This window comes from Chanodichthys erythropterus, chromosome 12, assembly GCF_024489055.1.
Source record: "Chanodichthys erythropterus isolate Z2021 chromosome 12, ASM2448905v1, whole genome shotgun sequence".
In the NCBI taxonomy this organism is placed as follows: Eukaryota; Metazoa; Chordata; class Actinopteri; order Cypriniformes; family Xenocyprididae; genus Chanodichthys; species Chanodichthys erythropterus.
The window spans coordinates 31,082,265-31,104,522 of record NC_090232.1 but is presented as its reverse complement, the minus strand read 5'-3'; the positions used below and the strand labels follow the sequence as shown (position 1 = coordinate 31,104,522).

At 36.2% G+C, this 22,258-nt stretch overlaps 1 protein-coding gene across 2 annotated transcripts in view; it reads left to right on the top strand.

Annotated features, from left to right (window-relative positions):
* Window positions 1–22,258, top strand: part of nr3c2 (nuclear receptor subfamily 3, group C, member 2) — a 91,830-nt gene that overhangs the window by 58,846 nt on the left and 10,726 nt on the right. For both annotated transcript variants that reach the window (XM_067405376.1, XM_067405377.1), the window contains exons 4-7: window positions 12,167–12,283; window positions 14,143–14,460; window positions 17,954–18,098; window positions 21,263–21,393. In XM_067405376.1, the coding sequence (XP_067261477.1) occupies window positions 12,167–12,283; window positions 14,143–14,460; window positions 17,954–18,098; window positions 21,263–21,393 (711 nt within the window). The remainder of the gene's footprint in view (window positions 1–12,166; window positions 12,284–14,142; window positions 14,461–17,953; window positions 18,099–21,262; window positions 21,394–22,258) is intronic.

Sequence of the window (22,258 nt, the reverse complement as noted above, 5' to 3'; positions counted from 1 at the left end):
TTACTCACCATCATGTTGTTCCAAACCCACGTTCATCTTCAAAACAAAAAAAGAATAAAAAAAAACCTGAGTGATTTCAGTCCATCCACTGAATGGTTATGCAAACCAAAACTGAGACGCTTCAAAAAGTTCATAAAGACATTGCAAAAGTAATCCATATGAATCAATCGGTTAAATTAAACTGTAACCAGTGAGGTTTGTTCTCGCACATCAAGCAAATACAGTTTTTCATCCGTTTACCATATTTGATGTGCTCTATGTATGTGTGTTGACTAATATTTATATTTGACTAAAAATTCAATCTGTTCATCACATAAAGCAGTCATGTCTCTTCAGAAGACTTAGATTAACCCTCATGATTCATATGGATTACTTTCTACTTTCTTTCTGAACTACGTGTCAAATCTTGGACTTTTAATGGAGGGCCAGAAATCTCTCACGTTTCATTAAAAATATCTTGATTTATGGTTTTGGAAAGACATGAGGATGAATAAATGAGAGTAGTTTTGTATAATGTTTCTTGTAAGACACATTTCTTGTCCATTTATTTATTATTTGTTAATCAGCATGAACATGTACAGTCATTACTGCAAAATAAACCTTTCAGGGTGATACAAGAGCCCTACTCTTCATGTTGTGTCTTGATCACCCTGTCAGGGTTTATTCGGAGATAATGACAGGCTGAATGTACGTTAGGCTGTAACATTCACTATTAAACTAATTTAGTAATTTATTAGTTAATAATAACAATAGATGTTATTAAGCATTTGAAAAACGTGTGTGTGTTTATATCAAGCATTTTCTCATGTCATGATTGTTTTTTAGAGCCCTGAATGAGGTCACACCTCAAGGGCATTCAGAAGTGCAGCCGCTTTCCCAACACCACAGCAGAGGTAGTGCTGTGTAAGAGTGTGCGCTCCATTACCTTACCTGACCTCAGCCTAGTTACCATCTGAGACTGAGAGAGAGAGAGAGAGAGGGGGGAGGAGGGAGGAGACAGAGAGAGATTGTGAAGAGTGAGCTAGGGGAAGAAGGAGGGTGAGCAGTAAGATTGGAAACAGATAAAACGATAGACGCAGTGAGGGAATAGACAGAGACAGGTCTGTTTTAAAACCTAGCCTCGTTGTCTACTGCCTAAATAGGCAGCTGCCTTCTAAGGCAGTATCCTAACTGTTATGGAAGCTCATAAGAGATTGATTTTGGCCGCTTTACATATGCAGTACTTTAACACAAACAGCACTTCACACAAGGGAGACTCGACAGGCAGTTGATTTCAGTGTAATTTGTCGTTAGCATGTTGCTAAGCTAACAGCACGAGTTTTCCTAGCCCTGTTCCTGGAGGCAGATGAACGCTACACATTATGGATGTCTCAGCTATCTGACCCTCACGTCTTGGGAGTCTCTACTACTGAGCTGATGAGTTCAATCTGTTTATTTTTTTTTTTTTTTTTAGGAAGTGTTTGCAAATGTGTACTATTGATGTGCCTCCACAGACAGGGTTGGGGAACACTACTCTAATAAGCATCCAAATACTCTTACACTGAAGTATTTTAACAATTCATTTTAGTATTGAACACATTTTTTTTTTTTGCCTCATTCACTATTCATGTTCTGCACAAAGTATAAATGTGATGCTTGCTAAAAGTCTGATTACATTAGCCAAAATTCTGTAAAAAACAACAACAAAAAAAAAGTCTCTGAAATTTTGTGACTGAAAAAAGTTCATTGTCATACTGATTGTCATCAGTAGTGGTAGTGATGTATAAGGTCACTTTCAAACCAAGCAGTTTTCTGTTGATCGACACGGAGATGTCAGCCTATTCCGAAATCTGCGTGGGGAAATCTTTCATCTTCACATGAAATTCCAGATCACATGGATTTCTGTTGAACTGACTGGATTTCACCTGTGAAAATTCACAGAACAACGGTAAATGTGACCACACCTTTAGAAGTTGGCCAAAACAAGGTATTTTAGGAGGCAGCATAATTAAGTTAACTTCCTTTTGGAATAGCCATCCTGTTTGGTGTGCTTTTTTATGATGACTTAAAATTCAGCCTCTGTAGGCATTTCAGATGGTTTTGAAAGAGAGCAAAAGACAGCCAGCAGACAGATACTTAAATATGAACGAGTGAAAGTGGAAGTAGAGAGCCTTTTTTTCCCCCCTCCCTTCCCACTTTTTTAAATTGTGGAAAGTTCTGGAGCACTCTCTCTGGTACAAAAGAAAACGGTACATTTTGCAAAAGGTAAAATATTGCAGTCAACAAGCTCTGTTGTGTAGTTCCTGGGATGTTCAACTTCAAATAATAACTAATAGCGGCATAAACACTTGTTTCTGTGGGAATAGTGTGAAGTGGCCATATGGTACTAGCTAATACTCAACAGACTTTTATTAGGAGCTCTACAGCTGTTCAGTCTGAGCACTAAAATATTTGTTCCTTCATTATGAGAATTTGTAATTACATTTGGCACCTGGGATAGACCGGTTTCACTGTGTTGTTTTAGTTGTAGGGTTTGGGACCTCAGACAGACAGACAGACAGACAGACAGACAGACAGACACACACACACACACACACACACACACACACATGTTTGTTTTTGTGAATTGTGGGGACTTTCCATAGACTTCAATGCATTTTACACTGAACAAACTGTACATTCTATCCCCCTACCCTGCCCCTACCCCTAAACCTAACCCTCACAGGAAACTGTGCAAACTTTTACTTTTTCACAAAAACTCATTCTATATGATTTATAAACCCATTTACATTGTGGGGACCGCTGGCTGGTCCCCACGATGTAGGTGAACTCAGGTTTATATTACATCATGGGGACATTTGGTCCCCACAATGTAATATAAACAAAAGCACACACACACACACACACACACACACACACACACACACACACACACACACACACACACACACACACACACTACCATTCAAAGTTTGGGGTCAGTAAGATTTTTTAATGTTTTAAAAGAAGTATCTTCTGCTCACCAAGCCTGCATTTATTTGATTAAAAATACAAACAAAAACAGTAAAATTGTGAAATATTATTCCAATTTAAAACAGCTGTTTTCAATGTCAATATACAGTAAAGTGTAATTTATTCCTGTGATCAAAGCTGAATTTTCAGCATCATTACTTCAGTCTTCAGTGTCACATGATCCTTCAGAAATCAATCTAATATGATGATTTGATGCTCAAGAAACATGTATGATTATTATCAATGTTGAAAACAGTTATTTACATTTTTATTTCATGATGCTATGATGAATAGAAAGTTCAGAAGAACAGTATTTGTCTGAAATCTAAATCTTTTGTAACATTAAACACCGTTCAAAAGTTTGGGGTCAGTAAGAATTTTAATTTTATTTTTGGGGGATAGAAATAAAATTAATCAATAATTTTATTCATCAAGGATGAGTTAAACTGATCAAAAGTTACAGTAAAGACAATTATAATGTTAGAAAATATTATATTTTAAATAAATGCTGAAAATTCAGTTTTGATCACAGGAATAAATTACACTTTACTGTAGATTGACATAGAAAACAGATGTTTTAAATTGGAATAATATTTCACAATATTACTGTTTTTGTTTGTATTTTTAATCAAATAAATGCAGGCTTGGTGAGCAGAAGATACTTCTTTTAAAACATTAAAAAATCTTACTGACCCCAAACTTTTGAACAGTAGTGTATATATATATATATATATATATATATATATATATATATATATATATATATATATATATATATATATATATATAAAAATTTGTTATATATTTTAATAGCTTTTTACTGTTACACCATTTCATTAATTTTGGATGTTAAAAATGTTCTCAGTGTAAATGTTTGCAGAACCCCCTGCTGAGTTCTGGCACAGCACAGTTTTGGTGGAAAAGGGTTCATTTCGACATTGGCTTTGTTTACATTCACACTTATAATGTGATTAAGGCAGTCCTGAAATTATGTTAATGTGATTATACTCATAATAGTAACCATAATTGTAGTATGTAGGCATATATACACCTTAACTACATTTCCTCCACTCTTCCATTGCCTGAAGTGCACATGCTAGTGCTGCAGAGAGAAAATGAGTTACATTCATGCACAGCTTTAAAAGCTGGGGAGCTCAGGAAATAGAGTTTATACTTACAGTTTTACTGGCCATGGACATCATATTGACGATCAAAAACTCTTGAATGGAGACCTTTTTAAGCATTTTTAAGTTCCAGTTCTAGGATATCGGGCCTCCCTAATTTTGTCAAACAGTTTGCATTTGAAACAGTGAAAGAAGGGCAACAGTAACTAATAGGTCTGTTGCTTTTCAGTTTAACATTTTGTGTTGTGGGATTTAGTGAAATGTATTACAGTAGCAGTAAAATGTCAATAAAAAAAATCACATTTCTTAGTGAATAATCAAAATAATGGCATGTAAACAGGATTTAGGTTTGCTCACGTCATGTAAAATCTTAATGCGAGTAATTTCTTATTCTTCTGATTATTGCCAAAAATCATATTATTGGCATGCATATATTGTAAACATACAGTAGGTACACACCATCAAGAGTTTTTTAATGTTTGAGATTTCCTTTCTCAGCAAACCTACAAGAGCTCAGTAAAATATGTGAGATGTTTAAGATAGCTTGTCTATCTACGGTTTTCCCATCAACACATTTCCTCATCACATTTTCAAACTCCCATGCAAACCACAGTCTGTAGCTTGGCTGTGATTTCCATATGGTTTGTGCTGTGATTCTTTTTCAGACAGCTCAGCAGATGCTTATTATTCAAAAGCCATCAGTGTCTTGGCATGTCATCATGTTTAATGATACTCAGTGTCAGTCCTGGACAACTCATCATTTACAGGCTTATATTGAACGTACTAGACTATTAAAGGGGGGTCCCTTTAGTGTTGGGTGGACAGGTCTGAGAAACACTGTGCTACACCATAATGAAACAATTAGTTGTTCTTATAACTTTTCTGTGACATGGTAATCATAATAGTGATGGAAACTGCACTGATCTAATGCAGAGGTTTTCACATGACGTATGCGTCTATATGACAGTTATTTGTGTATTGTGTATTTGTAACAGAAACAAGCATCAGTATGTGAGAGAGAAACTCATGGAAATACAAACATGTGAATAAAAAAAATAAAAAAATCAATTCAATTCACATTTAATTGTATAGCATTTTTACCATACATATTATTTCAAAGCAGCTTTACAGAAAATGCATGTCTCTACATTGCAGTTCAAAGTGGTTATCAGAGGTGACTGTGTCCAAGTAATGCATTTCAGATTTTTTTTTTTTTTGTAATTTCCGCACATGATGCCAATACGTACAACTGCCCAGAACACTTAATGATTTCATTGAGAGGGAAAAACATTAATCATTTCCATCTTAGAGTAAAAAAAAAAAAAAAAAAAATATATATATATATCACCAAGACTGCATTTATTTTGAATAATAAAAAAAATAAACTAAAATAAAACTGTAAAAACAGAAATATTGTGAAATATTATTACAATTTAAAATGACTGTTTTCTATTTTAATATTTTTAAAAATGTAATTTACTCCTGTAATGGCAAAGCCAAATTTTCATCAGTCATCCAGTGTTCTGTCTCACATGATTCTTCAGAAATCATCCTAATAAGCTGATTTGGTGCTCAAATAACTTTTTTTTTTTTATTATTATCATCAATATTTAAAAAAAGTTATGCTGCTTGATATTTTTGGAGAAAATGTGATACAGATTTCTTTGATGAATAGAAAGTCCAAAAGAACTGCATTTATTTGAAATATAAATCTTGTGTAACTCTTTACTGTCACTTTTGATCAATTTAATGCATTTGTACTAAATAAAAGTATAAAAGTAAAACATTAGTGTATATACATTACATGTATTGTTGTCACATATAAAGTCACAATTCTAAGAAATAGTCACAAAGTTTTGTTTTTTTGAAGCAGAAATGACTTTGGTAATGTATAGCCCTAAGGATGAATTTGAAATAAGCTTTTAATGACAAAAAGTGAAACTCCACAAACTTTGTCATGCTTGAGTTTGACAGACACCCATACTGAAATATGACAGAATTCAGAGTGCTTTTATTGGTCAGTGACACGCACAGTAGTGTTAATGAGTCGAACACCTCTACAGTCCACTAAACGGGTCATACGTGTCATTTTTTCCTCACCTCAAATAACCCGCTGTGTTTGCCTACGGCACCGCTGCTTTCAGTATCTGCCATCTCTTCCGCCTTCTGGGTGATACCTTTGTTCTTTGACATCAATGCAAAATGAGACAGCCTTTGTGTTTAAGCAAATCGGATGACGGCTATCACATTTTGGCATCTGTGTTTCCAACATCAATATATTTTGGGACATAGGTCATGACCGTGTATTTCTGATGTGCCTGAGGTTATGAAAGGCTTTTTTTCTGGTCAGTTGATGACAGATGTTTCTTAATGTATCAATTTAGCATTGTAACCACAACAACTGGCTTTCTTAGTTTATCAATCTGAATGTGGCCCTCAAGGCAGCTCTAAGCCTAATGTACAACAAACCCTTCAAAGATTCATTTCCATGTACAGTGCAAATATATAACGTGTTTTTCCACTGGAAATTAAAGCACTGTTTGACATTCTATACAGATAAAGGAGTAGCTTTTCAACCTTGGACCAGACACAATTTCTAACAGGAAGGCAGAGTACTGCAAAGTGCAGGAAGTGCATGTGTGGAAATAACAAATGATGAGAGGAAACTGGAAAAAAAAATTATTTTCATAAATGATTACAGCTGCATTTTGGTTTGTAATTTAACTCTCATGTGTCTGTTCATACAATAATCCCTCTGAAGACTGAATCTGGTTGAGTTGGATGAACACAGAAAATAAGAGTAAATAGCTTAGCAGAAATAAAACAATATCTAACTTTAGAAATTGAAATTGATAATGTCATTGACTGAAGGGGCATTCGCACTGTTATTTAATCACTGGAGGTCATGGAGCGGTTGGTTGCTATATGCTACTATATCAAGTGCTGCATTCGGTGGCAGATCATTTTCTGAACTTCCATTGGTAGCCAAGCTCAGCCCAACTTTGTTGCATCACCAGTGCTTGTTAGAGGTCAGAGGTCACTGACTCTCACTGAAAATGGCACTCACTTTGTTACCACAGTCTGAACACCCATTAATACCCTAAAGTTGCAGAAAGTGCCTGCTACAACATCAAATGATGCAGTAAGTCACGTGTGTGGAAGAGATTTGAAGTACGTTGTGAAAGAACTAGATGGATGCTGGCCTGTGTTTTTCTATGTTGTTGTTTATGCTACATGTTGTAGCTAACTGCTAATGTGAAAAGGGGTGGCTTATTCATCTCGGTCTAAATGTAGGTAAGATATATGACACTGTGTTATCATGAAAACAGATCTGAAAGAGAACTGCTTTAAAGGAGAAGCTCAAGTTAAAACCAGAAAGGACACAAAACTTCAGGAAAAAAGTTGTGAATACTGTACTATGTATGTCTCACATGGGTTTTCCTTTTTAAACGTATGCTTCATTTCTAGAGCCAAGTTTACACTACAGGATTTTAAGCCCAATTTAAGCCCAATTTGCAAGTTAACAAGCTTGCCGACAGGTCAGGCTGTGATCGGGGCAAAGTCAGCGGGTGATCGGCACTCGCCAATCTTTATGTGTGAACTACTCAACAACGCATCAAAGAGGTTCTCTGACGCGTCGCCGACGCCAGACAAATAGCATGCTAAATATCTGGAGCTGTCGGCCGACTCGATATCCTGTGGTGTCACTTGTCGTGACGCAACAGCCAATGGACTATGGAAGCAGCAATAACATTCCATTCAAATAGCCAATAATTTGCTGACGTTTATTTATATCAGATACACATTGTGTAAGTAACTATAAAGGTCCCTCTATTCTTCTCCCAGTTCACTGGCCACATGTATTTTGATACAAATAGATGAATTCACATACTGTAGCCTATAAATCCGACTGACAGGACTCTGAACTAAAGCCCAAACAAGGCGGCGCCCATCTCGTGTTATAGATTAAGATTAAGTTCATGATGTAGGTTTTTAAATGACAAAACACTCACTTGCAAATATATGAGTATCGGAATATCAGATAGTTGATAACATGGTGAGAAAAACGATACATCTGTCATACAGTGTGGCCGCGGTGTGTCACGTGACAATCATGGAAACCGTAAAGGAAACGTAATTGGTTTGAGTAGGACAATCTTATATTGAACAAATTAGTTCAGTTAAATTAACTGTTATGAGTATTTAGAACTTTCTTTTACTTTTGAGTTCACAGCACTGACATAGTTCAAGTAAACTGAACTATTTAATTGTTTTGAGTTGTATGAACTTATTTCTTTTCATTTAGACTAATTGAAAGTTTAACTGAAACTGGGCTGGGATTTCTATTTTCCAGCATGCTTTCTCCATGGCACTTGAAAGGGAGAGTAAATGTTCAAATTAAGTGTTAGATAATGTTTTTTTGTGCAAAATTAATGGTAAGGGAGATTTAGTAGTAATTCATGTTTTGTTATGCTAATTTAGAATCGTTTCTGTTAATGTGGGTTTTTTGAGAGTTACCATCATGGTGACAAGTGGCACATGCGGCTTGGTTAGAGAGCAGGAAAGTTTCATGTTTTAAGTTGCTGTACTCATTCAGTAAGTGCTATACTATGCTATTGTTAACATGTTAATTAGCCCAATTTATTCGAGTTTACAGTGTGGGAGGTCAGCCAGAATATTTTAAACTTATGTGTGAAAGGGTTCATTTAATTTTAATTAAATTTAATTCAAAATTTAATCTAATTTCTTCCCAATGTCCATTTTCAAATACAGTCGTTGGGTGACAGAGATGTTGTCAGCTTGAGTAGCGCGTAACCCCCTGTTGCGGATCATTTACGTAGTGTGAACACCACAATGACTTCAAGACTCCACAGCAAGTCTTGTAGTCTGAATAGCACAGCGATCTGCCGACGTTTAAAGTCCTGTAGTATAAACTTGGCATAAGCTGACAGGCTCGGTTTTCCGTGCATCCCTCTATCATAAATGACGTAGTTGGCTAAAAGTAGACAAGCTTGTACAGGAACCCCCATGTTAGCATTTCACTATGCACACACTTAGGCTGATATGATGGTTGAAATAGTATCTCAAATTCAGCCTTAGTATTAAACACACTTTTGTGGGAACTAATGGCATTTGGTAAAATTTGTATGAGGAGATGAATTTGTTGGATTAAAGGATCCACAAAATTTCAGGCTAAAAGGGGCTAAAGAGATCAGCAGAAAAACTTTACTCAACCTCTTGTCATTTCAAACCTGCATGACTTCTAGGGAACACACACACAAAATGAATATCCGTTTGGGTGAATTCAGTACAAATATAGTACATTGTGACTCACTTTAACCCTTAATAAACCACCCAAGAATTTCAGAAAAAGTCTGTGTGGCTTGCTGAACATTTTCCAATTGCTCCGATTGGTTTTGGTGAAAAACAGCCCAATATGTAAGAAATTTTAACAGTAAAAAATGGTGGTAAAAAGCATCTTTTATGCTGGTGCACAGAAACACCAGAAGAAGCAGGTGAATATTTCCGCCACTTACTGGACTGAAGTGTGAAACGTTTGTGTAAGAAAAAATCCATATTTAACAAGTTATGAAGTAAAATATCTAGCTTCCGCCAGACCATATTCCGTATTCATCTTACAAAGAAAGTGTAAAGGCCCCGATATACTTTAAACAAAGTTCTTTTTCATTCTTTGTTCAGGGGTAAAACAAAGTTGGAAATATGTGAGCAGCGATATACTGTAATCAAACATCTGACGCCGCCCACACTGCTGAGAGTGACGGTTAGATGAATATGTAAAAATGTTGCGTGCTTTCCTCTCAGTAACAAAATAAACACAACAAAATTGAGAAACTGGCAAGGATTTTTTAATATATCATAAGAAAAGCATCTGATCATGGCAACTTGGATATGTTTGTTTGTACAAGCTGTAATTCGGCACTCCAGTAAAGTAACGTTGCGTTTATATTATAACACTTTATAAAACAGATTGCTTAAAATCAAGCAGCTTTATTGTATTAAACACAAAAAACAGTACCAGTCTATCATTTCATCAGGAGTACAACTTCGTTTTATACTATAAAGCAGCTCTCCAGTGTTCATGTTTTCACTCGTGGACGTCTGATTTCTACAAACTCGAGAGGAGACATGAACTGGAAAAGATTTTCAGAGTGAAAGAAGGTGGAGCCTCAGTGCACACCTACCTTAAGTAATGGCCATGGACCAATGGTAGAACGAAGGTGTTTACCAGCTGAAGCAAACTTTTCCAGAAAGTTCGCTTTGGCAAGCTGTTTCAAACTTCCAAAACGAAAATAGTTTCGGCCTGATTTTGTTCGAAATGACGTCACATCAATTCGCTCGATTTCGTTTGAAGTATACCCGGGGCTTTAAATTTTCATTTTAAAGAGAGCTAATACTTTAAATTCACCCAAAGAGATACAATTAAAATATTTCTTTATATGTTCTGCAGAAGAAAAAAAAAAGTTGGGTTTGGAATTATATGAGACTGAGTAAATGATGCCAGAAATGATATTTTTGAGTTAACTATTCCTTTAAACATAATTTCTCACCCAGAAATCGGAACTCAAAATTGTTAACACTAAAGACACAAAAACATTCATATTCTAAACTAAACATTGAGAAAACAATAGCTAAACAATGAGGAAACATACTACTATGATAGTCCATAATATGCACTTGCCAATGCACATAAACATCACACAGATATAGATCCACAAACTACAGTCTGCTGAAACACTACAATACTTGATGTTCCCCTTTGACCTTATGCACACAAACAGTCTCTCTGCTACTTTTGTCCATAAACACCTTTATGCACACACGTGTGCTGATACAGACATGCAAAACACGATGCAGTCAGTGTACATGCTTCTGTTGGAATAATGATTAACAGGATTTGTGGGGCAGCTGCTGAGAGTGGTCAGAAGGGGCCCGAGAGTCAGCCGAACAGATTTCAGGTCTGATTTGCGTCTGTGTTTGGGTGGTGAGGCGGAGGAGGGCTTCGTTGTGTTTCCTGTGTCGCAGTTTACTGTTTTTTAGAGCAAGAAAAATGGGCTTATGTAAGGGGTCATGTGATTTAGCCAGAAATAGTGGCAAGGCTACAGCTGCTGTTGCTCCGTTTGCAGATCCTGGGCTTTTTTGGCAGCTTTTAGACAGACTTGCTGCGCATTTTCCCCTCTACCGAAAACACTCATTGTGCCTATCTGCAGCCACACGGTCCATAAGCGCTAAAGGAAAGTGCCCTCATGTAGGTAGCACGTCCAGTGCCGTGCAGTTTAGCAGAGAAGTCCTTCCCATGATGCATGAGTGAAAGAGGGGGTGGAATATGGGTAAGAGAATGAAAGAGAGAGATGTACATGGCCACAGTGCCTGGATGCGGCCCTGCGGCGCGGTGCTCTGGCCTGTGGAGCGCGTGGGCGTGCGGCGAGTCAGTGGAGCGGAATGGTGCTCTGAAACGAGAGCTCGTTCCACGAGCTCTGGCCTTAGCCAAGGAAGGCAGCGCATGAGGGATTCTCAGGCTGTTACGGTCTCTGTCATAGCGCCCCGCGCCAAGACATCAGCCAACCTATGACACACTCAAAAACACTATTTGGGATGGCTCATTTGTCCTCTATGATAATGGTGCAGGGGCGTAAAGTGTAAGACAGCTGTCTCCTTTTCGTCAGATGCTCACAAAGAGATGACTGTGCACCAGGACCAGAATGCATCAGTGTCCTTGCGAAGGTCACAATTTGACTAATGCATGTAATTGACTGACTGTCTTTTTTGTATTACGTAATAAATTTAGTTGAATAAATATTATATCGATGAATTATTCAAATTAACCTAAATATCAATATTTCTTAGAAAAGCCCCTAGAGAAAAGCATATATAATGTTATTTTAATAATTAGATGTACAAAATATGTTAAATTGACAGCCCATTATCCATGTGAACCATGAGAGAACTAATTCCTGATTTCTGTTACAATTGCAACAGAAAAAATGGATACAGACATAGAGATTTTGAACACTTTGTCTTTCTTTATGCAGGTCAGCACAACTACCTTTGTGCTGGGAGGAATGACTGTATCATTGACAAGATTCGGCGGAAAAACTGCCCAGCCTGCAGAGTACGGAAGTGCCTACAAGCTGGGATGAATCTTGGAGGTAACTGAATTTACTTACTATGGGACTAAAATCTGTTGTGAAATGTTATGAAACAATTATACGGCACACCTGAGATCATTAATCTTAAAATATAAGAAAGAAAAAAAAGTGTTGTTGTGAATGTGAGGGACTGCCTTTTTAGTGAAGCTTTACAATGTTCCACAGAAATTATTATTTTTTAATGAAAGGTAAGTGACTTAAAAGAACATGTTGAAAAGTACTTCACCTACATCTGTGTTTTCAATATAATTGCAACACAATACGATCAGTGCTCGGTGAGCTGGAAAAATGACCAAGCTGTTTAAAACTTTGAGAGAGTGGTTGATTTCAAAAAGATTTTGGTTGTTGGTGTAACAAATGCTAGCCAAGGGTCAAACCGATTGGGACAACCTTATTATTATATTGAAAATACAAAAAAATATTGATTTAGAAATCAGTATAGCCTCAACAAACATCCATGTAAACGACACATTAGGCAAAGATTAGTAACTAGTAATTCCAAATTTAGAAACAGACAAAAACACAAGCACAAATACAAGAGGAGTTTCATTATGTTCATCTGTAATGTTGGTAGAATCACAACACATGATTTATGTGGCCAACTCTGATCAAAGCCTCATTTTTACATGGTGGGTTTGCTAAATTTCAGTTTGTTATGGAAAAAGTTTGTTAATAAAAATAAAGTTTAACACATTTTTGTGTCATATATCTCAAAGCCTCTACTATCACTGAATTACAGGATATAGCTTTAGTTCAGTAAACAAGATTTCCCACGGTAATGTCTATGTTCTGTCTATTTTGTCCTTTGAGAGCATCTTGAAAGCAATACAACCTAATATTCACCTTAAATTGCATTTTGATTAAGTTCCAATATAGAATGAAAAATATGGTGCTTCTTTGACGTCATCACTTGAGACGGATCTATCATTCTGCTTTTTTTCTATTTGGATAGTTGATAAAATAACATGGACATGAACTTTAAATCCAGGGTATTCAAACGGGAGTCGATGAAGGTACTGTAGAACATAAGCTGGGATATATATATATATATATATATATATATATATATATATATATATATATATATATATATATATATATATATATATATATATATATATAAATAAATATAACCTATGGAGTTTAATGGGAATAGCATATGATCTGATAATGTTAGTTAATATTGTTAATTGTAATAGAGTTAATTAATATTGTGGATCCCTGGATCTGTAAAGGAAAGGAAGGTGTATTTTAGGTTCTGATGATAGACATTTTTTATCATTATATACTTTTTTTTTGCAGTTTTTCATCAAGAAAGATATAGATGTATTTGATTAAAAATAATAAATGACTATGCATCTGAAAGATCAGAAAGTCTCTGAATATTTCACAAAGTTTTCAAGAGAACAAAATCTGAGCATTTATTGGGACTAGCACATATGCCACCTTCAGTCTCACTTACTGATGTGATATGAAATCTGTTGGCACAGGAATCTTGCAATTAATATCAAATTGGAACACACACACAGTCAATTAACAGCATCCTGCTGAACTACATAAGAGGTCACATCTATACAGCAGGGATTTAAACTGTGATCCCTGCTATAAGATCCATCTTTACTTCAATAATTACTTCTATCATATCCAGTTCCTTGCAGATATGGAAACAGTCTCAGAACACTGCTTAAAGACTACACTGTGGGTCTTTTCATTAGTATCTTGTTCATTCCAAATTATTTATCTTTCTTATAAATCATTTTAAGAACCTTCAATGTTTTACATAAATTTGTAATTATTCATAAAATGGATCAGGCTGCTGAAGCGAACAGCTTTAATAATACATGTTTGTTATTTCTCAGCACGAAAGTCCAAAAAGTTGGGAAAGATGAAGAGCGTTAGCGAGGATTCTTCCCTGCAGAACTCAAAGGATGGACCTCCGTTTCTGACTTCTGAGAAAGAGTTGAGCTCGTCCACCGCTCTCGTCCCCCACGTCCCCACGGTAGCACCGTTTCTGTCACCGTCCGTGTGTAGCGTTCTGGAGCTCATAGAGCCTGAAGTTGTGTTCGCTGGATATGATAACACACAGCCCGACACAACCGACCACCTGCTCACCAGCCTCAACCAGCTCGCCGGCAAACAGATGATCCGAGTGGTCAAGTGGGCCAAAGTACTTCCAGGTATGATTCCAAGGCAAATTTGGTTGTTTCTCAGATTGTATCTTGGTCTTCTGCACTTCTGTTTTTTTTTCTCTTTATTTGAACATCTGTAGTTCAATGTGAAGTATTAGTTGAGCTGTTGGTCTCTGAAATGTGCTTAGAGACCATGCAGTCATTCATACAATCCTTGACCTGTCAGGTGTTTTGGTATAGTAGGGTCATCATCTTCAAAACACAATTTACATAAATCAAGTTCAGAAGGTCTATGTCTTGAGCCCACACTTAATTCTTCATGCTTTTAACAAGCACTGTCACTTGACCTTGACCTCATGCTTTTGAAAGTGTCTTCTGCTCACCAAAGCTGTTACAATTATTTGAATAGAATACAGTAAAAATGATATTCTGAAATAATATTACCATTTATACAACAGTTCTTTCTGGATCTCGAATCTGATTGGCTGAGAGCCGTGCGATATTCTAGTGATAACAGCACTCCTCCCTTTTCACCGTTTGTATCACTCCACTTGAAGCGACTGTCATGGCGGATGAGCAAATCCACTGTATATTTTTATTTATTTATTTTTTTACAAATACTACACTTGTTGTAGTTTTAAGAGTTCTTTAGGCAAGAATGTAGCTGTTTAGACCTGAAATATGTGACTCATATTTAATCATAGCAACTATTTTACAATTTGTTTCGACATATTTAGAGTTGCTACTGTAGCTCCAGGCTGTCAGCGGCCGTTCAGTGCTCGTGCTCCAGCTGAGAACAGCTTCATCTCGGCCAGTGCTTCGGGGCTTTGTCACTGGCTCTTATAGTGCTTAAGCATAAAATATCATTTATTTTGGGTACGTTACATGGGCAATCTTTGGTCTTATTAATCTATTACTTGTTCTTGAGCAAATCGAATTTAGGCTATATTTAATTTACATCCTGTAGAGCACTGCTTTTGTATGTTTGACTGAATTGTACAATTGTGTTTATTTCCTATTGCCAATTATAATGGCTATGATTGTTAATTTTAATATTGTTGTTCAATAAATATTATTTTATATAAATAATATGTTGTATTTGGTATTGAGAAAAAATCCTTTAATGCGTAATATGGCTTGAGGGAAAGTTAATACGCTATTAGATGGCGACAAACTCAGTCGCAAGAGACTTAAATTGAAAGGGACTTTTGTAAACAATGGACGTTGTTTTAGCACTGTTAGCAAAATTCCATTAACTGTAAAAAGGACAAATACAAAGATCGCTTTCCTCAGAGGACATTCAAACTGAATTTTATAATGGATATAATATTGTGGTAATGCTCGCTCAGGCAATCTCTCTCTCTCTCAATAATACAGCACAAAATACAATGAGTTTCATTGGAGGGACTCAACATTCCTTCATTACTAGTTTTAGAATTAGAAACGGAGCCTTGGTCAAACTTGAGATTTGAATCCGTGGCAGAAGAAAGTAGTTCTGCACAAAAGAGGGTTTTAAAGACACTCTGTTGTTATTTCTTATTTATTTACACACTTGTGCCGTCGAACTGTTGTATAAATGCAATAATCACACTCGTAGCCGTGCGATATGGCTGTATATCAGCACGCTGTGATTACCTACCATATGGCCGAATCACAGCCGTGCTGATATACAGCCATATCGCACGTCTACTTGTGTGATATTGCTCATTTAACATATCTTTTATATTTGAATATATTTTAAAATGTAATCTGTTTCAGTGTTGGCAAAGCTAAATTCTCAGCAGCCATGTCTACAAAAATGCTTATATGGTGCTCAAGAAACATTTCTTATTATTATCAATGTTGAAAACATTTATTTCAGGATTCTCTGATGAACAGAAAGTTAGAAAGAACCACATTTATTTGAAATCTTTTCCTAACTTGATCAATTAAATGCATCATTTCTGAATAATATTACGTATTAATTTCTTAAAAAAAAAAAAAAAAATCTTACCGATTCCAAACTTTTGAATGGTAATGTGTGTCCACAAGCCTCCAAGTGAGTTTCAAAAGCATGTCAAAAGTAGTTTGGCTTATCATATAGAAGAATCAAAGGTTATTTTTTTTCTGTAGTAACAGTTTATTGATTAATTGAGAATCACTAGCATATGTTGAATAAATCACACTATACTGTATTATACAATAAAGCATCCCATACGATTCATATTAAATATCTAATTGTGATTTTATAAAAATCTGTTTTTGCCTTTCCAAATTAAGTTTTCAAGGTACCTTGCTACAAGACGGTCATTTGCTGTATTGCAATTATTTGATACCAGGGTGTCTGCTTGCTATATCCGGATATATAAATAGAAGGCTGAAAACACACCAGGGCAAACTGGCTCACCGACTTTCAAAGACTTTCCAGGCTGGCTTTGGGCAGTCAATGCATTACACGCTCAGCCATTCTACAAGTGATGACTTGCAGATGTTCATTATTAGTTATTTTGTTCTATGTCCGCATTGTTCTGCGATTCACATGTGATTTTATGCCACTTTAGGCATCAAAAAGAGCTTATAAGGATGAGAATTTGATGGGAAAAATAGGATGTTTTGTAAGTTTGTGCAAGTTTCATTGTCAATAATTTCAGTTTAAAAAAAAGGATAATGTGAGAAAATTATTATTTATAAGAAAAGAGAACACAAGGGATGCTCAGAGATTGCCTGGAAAGTTACTGCTCAAAAGAAATATTATGTTAACATTCATAAGCATGACATTATAGTTAATACTGAATTTGCTTATTGCAGACAAGCCAAAAATAGTCTATGCTTCACCGATAAGATTATACTGTAGTGTGTCTTCATGTGGCTGAAATTATAGCTTGTGGGTGACTTCTCAGCTCTCAATCTGAGTTTTGGCAAGAAACCAGTCGGCTGTATTGATAATTCTCTTTGACAACAGGACAATGAGTGGAAACCTTCAGCGATTCATGTAAACCTGATTGTGGCAACTGCATTGCAAGACTTTTTCATTTGTGAGCAAATTTCAGCAGCTCTAGGAAGCGACCTTACACTGTTAGGTTGGCAACAGCCATACGCATTACTTAAACTAAAGAAGTAAATAAGACTTTACTTTCTCTTTCCTAACAATATGTTACTATCCACATCCATTTCTTGTATGTGTCTTACTCGAAAACAGTGTCTCTTTTAAAAGAATAGTATGGAGATTCTAACATCATTTATTCACCTTCATATCATTCTGAACCCTTACGCTGCAATGTGTTCGGTAGAACACAAAATTAGAATTTTTTTGTCATATAACAAATGTTCATAGTGACAAAGGGCTGTCAATCTCCAATAATAAAAAAAAGGAGAAAAAAAAAAGCACCATAGTAATTTTTTGGGGGGTGAACAAAAGCAGAGAATAGTAGATTGTGTTTTGTTTCTTACAGCCCACAGTTATGGCTTAATATTAGCTCTGCTTTAGGGCAAGTCATGCCCCCGAGTATCCCATATGTCTCTTCGCTCTGTGTTAACTTGCCCTTTATTTTTTTCCCCCCAGGTTTCCGCAGTCTACCCATTGAGGACCAAATCACGCTGATCCAGTATTCCTGGATGTGTCTCTCCTCCTTCTCCCTCAGCTGGAGATCCTACAAACACACCAACGCCCAAATGCTCTACTTCGCCCCTGACCTCGTCTTCAACGAGTAAGCTAACTCACACAACACTGCATGCTTACTTCATTTAGAGATGTTGATTTCCATAATATTCAAAATCCATCCAAACATTTTAAGTAATTAAAAAAAAAAAAAACTTTTCAGTAAACCACAACAAGCATTAGCCTGAGGTTAACCCTAACTGGTGAAAAGGAATTTGGTGCTTCAAGTTACAGAAGTTAAGATAATCATACAAAATGATAATCTCACAAAACATGTTCCCAGCAGGTGTACGAATGTGACCTCAAACCTGTCCCTTCAATTACTCCGCTAGGAAATACACTTTCCCTATAAACGCTTCTTGATAATGTTTGATCAGGGCAGAGAGTTGGGTCAATGGGGCACATAATCAGCACAATCGACGAGAAGTGTTGAGTGGAAAGAGAGTGATTGTGTTCTTTTTAAAGCTAAATGTCCATTTATTGAGTGTAGTGGGAGAAGCGTAAAAATAGAGCATAGTGACCCCTGCAGGAAAACTGGAGTACTTCATTGTATGTGCCAAAGAACTTGGGCAAAAGTTGTCTTTACTGAATTAACAGGTATGATTACATATTAATATATGCTTAGCACCTTATGCACGAATTCCACACATCCTGATGACAAACGGTCATGCATATTTTCTGGCATGCTGACAGTTCTGAACGAGCTCCGTTTCTTTGTTGCCTGAACAATTAGCAGTCCTTTAGCACAGTCCCAAAGACTTATTGAAAGCCATGAACTACACAAGGTCAAATACTACATTAAATAATGGTTTCCAGACTACATTAAATAATGGTTTGTACTGACCTAATTATTATTATTAACAATTAAGCAGACATATAGAAACTACTATTTCCCATTCATCCTAAGGCATTAATAATTTTATATATACTGGGATCGAGGCAGTTCATTGTTATATTATTACATATTAATGTTTGGTTTTAAGGACATTTTGGTTTGTGAATGTGCAAGGTAAAATCTAGGTCCTATAGCAAAACCAGTTGAGAAGCACTGCAGGACTAGTGCAACAGTGCCCTTAAAAGATATTGATCGAAAACATTTCAGTCTACCTTGAAACAAAAGTTTCCAGGTTTTGAGTGAGACACTTTTCAGTGTCCTCTAAGAGTATGTCAAAAGGAGCCAGAAATACACATGTGTATGGTGATCTCTGACAGGCCACAGTGTATGTATAGTTCTCCCAACTTTCACACCTCTCATAATATTCATTAAAATCACTTAAAGGAATGCTCTCCATAGCAACTGAAAGAAGAGACACAATAAATGCCATTTCCTTCTGTCTTTCTCAACAAAAGCTATCATTTATGCGAGATTGTGAATGGTGTAAATCAAAAGGATAATAAGAAAAGCTGCTGTAACGACACCATGAACTGGCATTCTTACAGCTAATGAAACAAGGAATTGATCTCTCTTCTCATTTAATCTGAAAACAGATGGAAGGTTAGGATATTAAATAAAGATCTGTCAGACTGGAAGAATGGGAAGACAGAATCAGTTCTGGCAGACACACCTGTGCTCAGAATGACAGCAGGTTAGACGGCTTTGGAAGACAGATACTGTACATGTATTCACCTAGTCAGGTATGCAGAAAGACAGACACGTATGTAGAGACAAACAAACTGGAAGATCAGCAAAGCTATCTTGTAAATTAGTAACCAGCCAAGAAAGTGTCAAGATGAAACCAAAAGTTGTGAATAAAAAGACATTGTAATTGAGCCATTCTGTGATCTTTTGGAGCTTTTGTGAACATTGCTTTCTTTATTTTAGGCCATAAAGGTAGAATTCATTAGATTTACATTAGTGCATTTGGAGGAGGCTTTAATCCAAAGTGACTTACACTGTATTTAAAGGGTTAAATCACCCAAAAATGAAAATTCTGTCATTTCTCTCACCCTCATGTTGTTCCACACCCGTAAGACCTTCATTCATCTTCGGAACACAAATTAAGATATTTTTGATGAAATCTGAGAGGTATATGACTCGTCCGTAGACAGCAATATAATCAACACTTTCAAGGTCCAGAAAGGTACTAAAGGCATCGTTAAAACAGTCAACTGTCACTGCAGTGGTTCAACCTTAATTTTATGAAGCGACGAGAATTCTTTTTGTGCGCAAAAACAAAACAAAAATAACGACTTTATTCAACAATCTCTTCTCTTCCCTGTCATTATCCTTACACAGTTGACGCAGTAAGCACAGTGAAGGCTTTTGTGTTTAAGTCCGAATGCCGGTTCAGTATTGGCCAAAGCGGTTCACGTGAGCAGCACGACAAATGCGTGTTCTGTTTTGACAGAACCTGGAGGCGCTGGACATAAACAGCGTAAGAGAATGACACAGATGAGAAGATATTGTTGAGTAAAGTAATTATTTTAGTTTTGTTTTTGCACACAAAAATGTCGCTTCATAAAATTAAGGTTGAACCACTGCAGTCACGTCAACTGTTTTAAAGATGTCTTTAGTTCCTTTCTGGAACTTGAAAGTGTTATATTATATTGCTGTCTACAGACGAGTCATATAACTCTCAGATTTCATCAAAAATATCTTAACTTGTGTTCTGAAGATGATCGAAGGTCTTGCAGGTGTGGAACGACATGAGGGTGAGATAAATGACAGAATTATCATTTTTGGGTGAACTAACCCTTTAAAGTATACACTTTGTCATGTGTTGCCTGGGAATCAAACCCATGACCTTGGCATTACTTGCTCTTTGCTCCTCACTTCAGAAATCATTCTAATATGCTGATTTGGTGTTCAAGAAACATTTTTTATTATTGTCTATGTTGAAAATAATAAATTTTATATATTTGGTATGTATCCTTTTGGTTATTTCTGTTTTAATTAGTAGATGGTTGGATCGCTTATGTTGCAGTTACAAATAATGTTCCAATTCCTAATAAAGTCACCAGCCAGTTGTATTTTTTTTATTTTTTTATTTGCCCTAGCCTATTTTTACTTGCATTTGGCAGTAGATGGTGGTTAATTTGGGACTGTAGAGGTTCTCCAAAGGGCTCTGCCAGTGTGGTAATCTAATAAACCCCAAATTGTGCCTCAAGTACCTTTTAATTGTTTAAGTATTCTTTTAACTATATTTCCATAGCAATTTTTAACAATGCGACAATCACGTTGTTTACTACAAATCCTCTCAATTTCTTTACCAGGGAACGTATGCGGCAATCAGCCATGTATGATCTGTGTGTGGGCATGCGGCAGGTGAGCCAGGAGTTTGTCCGTCTACAGCTAACTTACGAGGAATTCCTTGCCATGAAGGTCCTGTTGCTGCTCAGCACAGGTGAGATTGTGTGCACATCTTTTACACGTGTTTCAAACAGAGCCACAACATAACAAGAGTCAGCCAACAGAGGAAAATAAGCAAATGTATGAAAGAAAGAATGTCTTCTATCACCACATTTACCTTTAGTACCTGAATTGAGTATGTGGGTGTGTGAGATTATCATGAGCTTTAATGGATCACATTAATTGAGACAACAAATTGTAAACACTTTCCTTTCCTTACAACGTGGGTGGTTGAAATCATATTTAGGTATAGTCATAATTTTAATATAATATAATATAATATAATATAATATAATATAATATAATATAATATAATATAATATAATATAATATAATATAATATAATATAATATAATATAATAAGCCTTTTGGATGCTAGATCAGTTCATCTCTCATATACAGTACAAGATACTCAGATCAGCACACACACTCAGATCAGGTAGACAGGCACAACAGCCAATGCACCCCCGGGCTTACAGCATATGAGACCGAGGTAAAGTTTGAGTTCTGAATTCTCATACAGGATAGATTTTGGGATGCACAACCACTTGCTGATCCTCTGGAGCCTTTCCAGAGAGCCCTGCTGTACTTAATAAAATTCAGTCAGGAGATGGGCACTGCTCCAGGAGCTGGTGTTTTTCTCTCCAAAAAGAGAGCTTCATGGAAGGAGGGAGAACCGGAGAAGTGTAGTCAGGAATGGTACATAATTGAAGAGCTGAAGATTTTGATGGAGCGATTCTAAAAAAAAAAAAAAAAAAAAACCCTTTCCTGATATAAAATCAACTTAAACATAAAATTTGATGATGGATGGAGCTTATGTATGTCATTGCCGTTTTAGGGGCAAAAAAAATTGCCATACT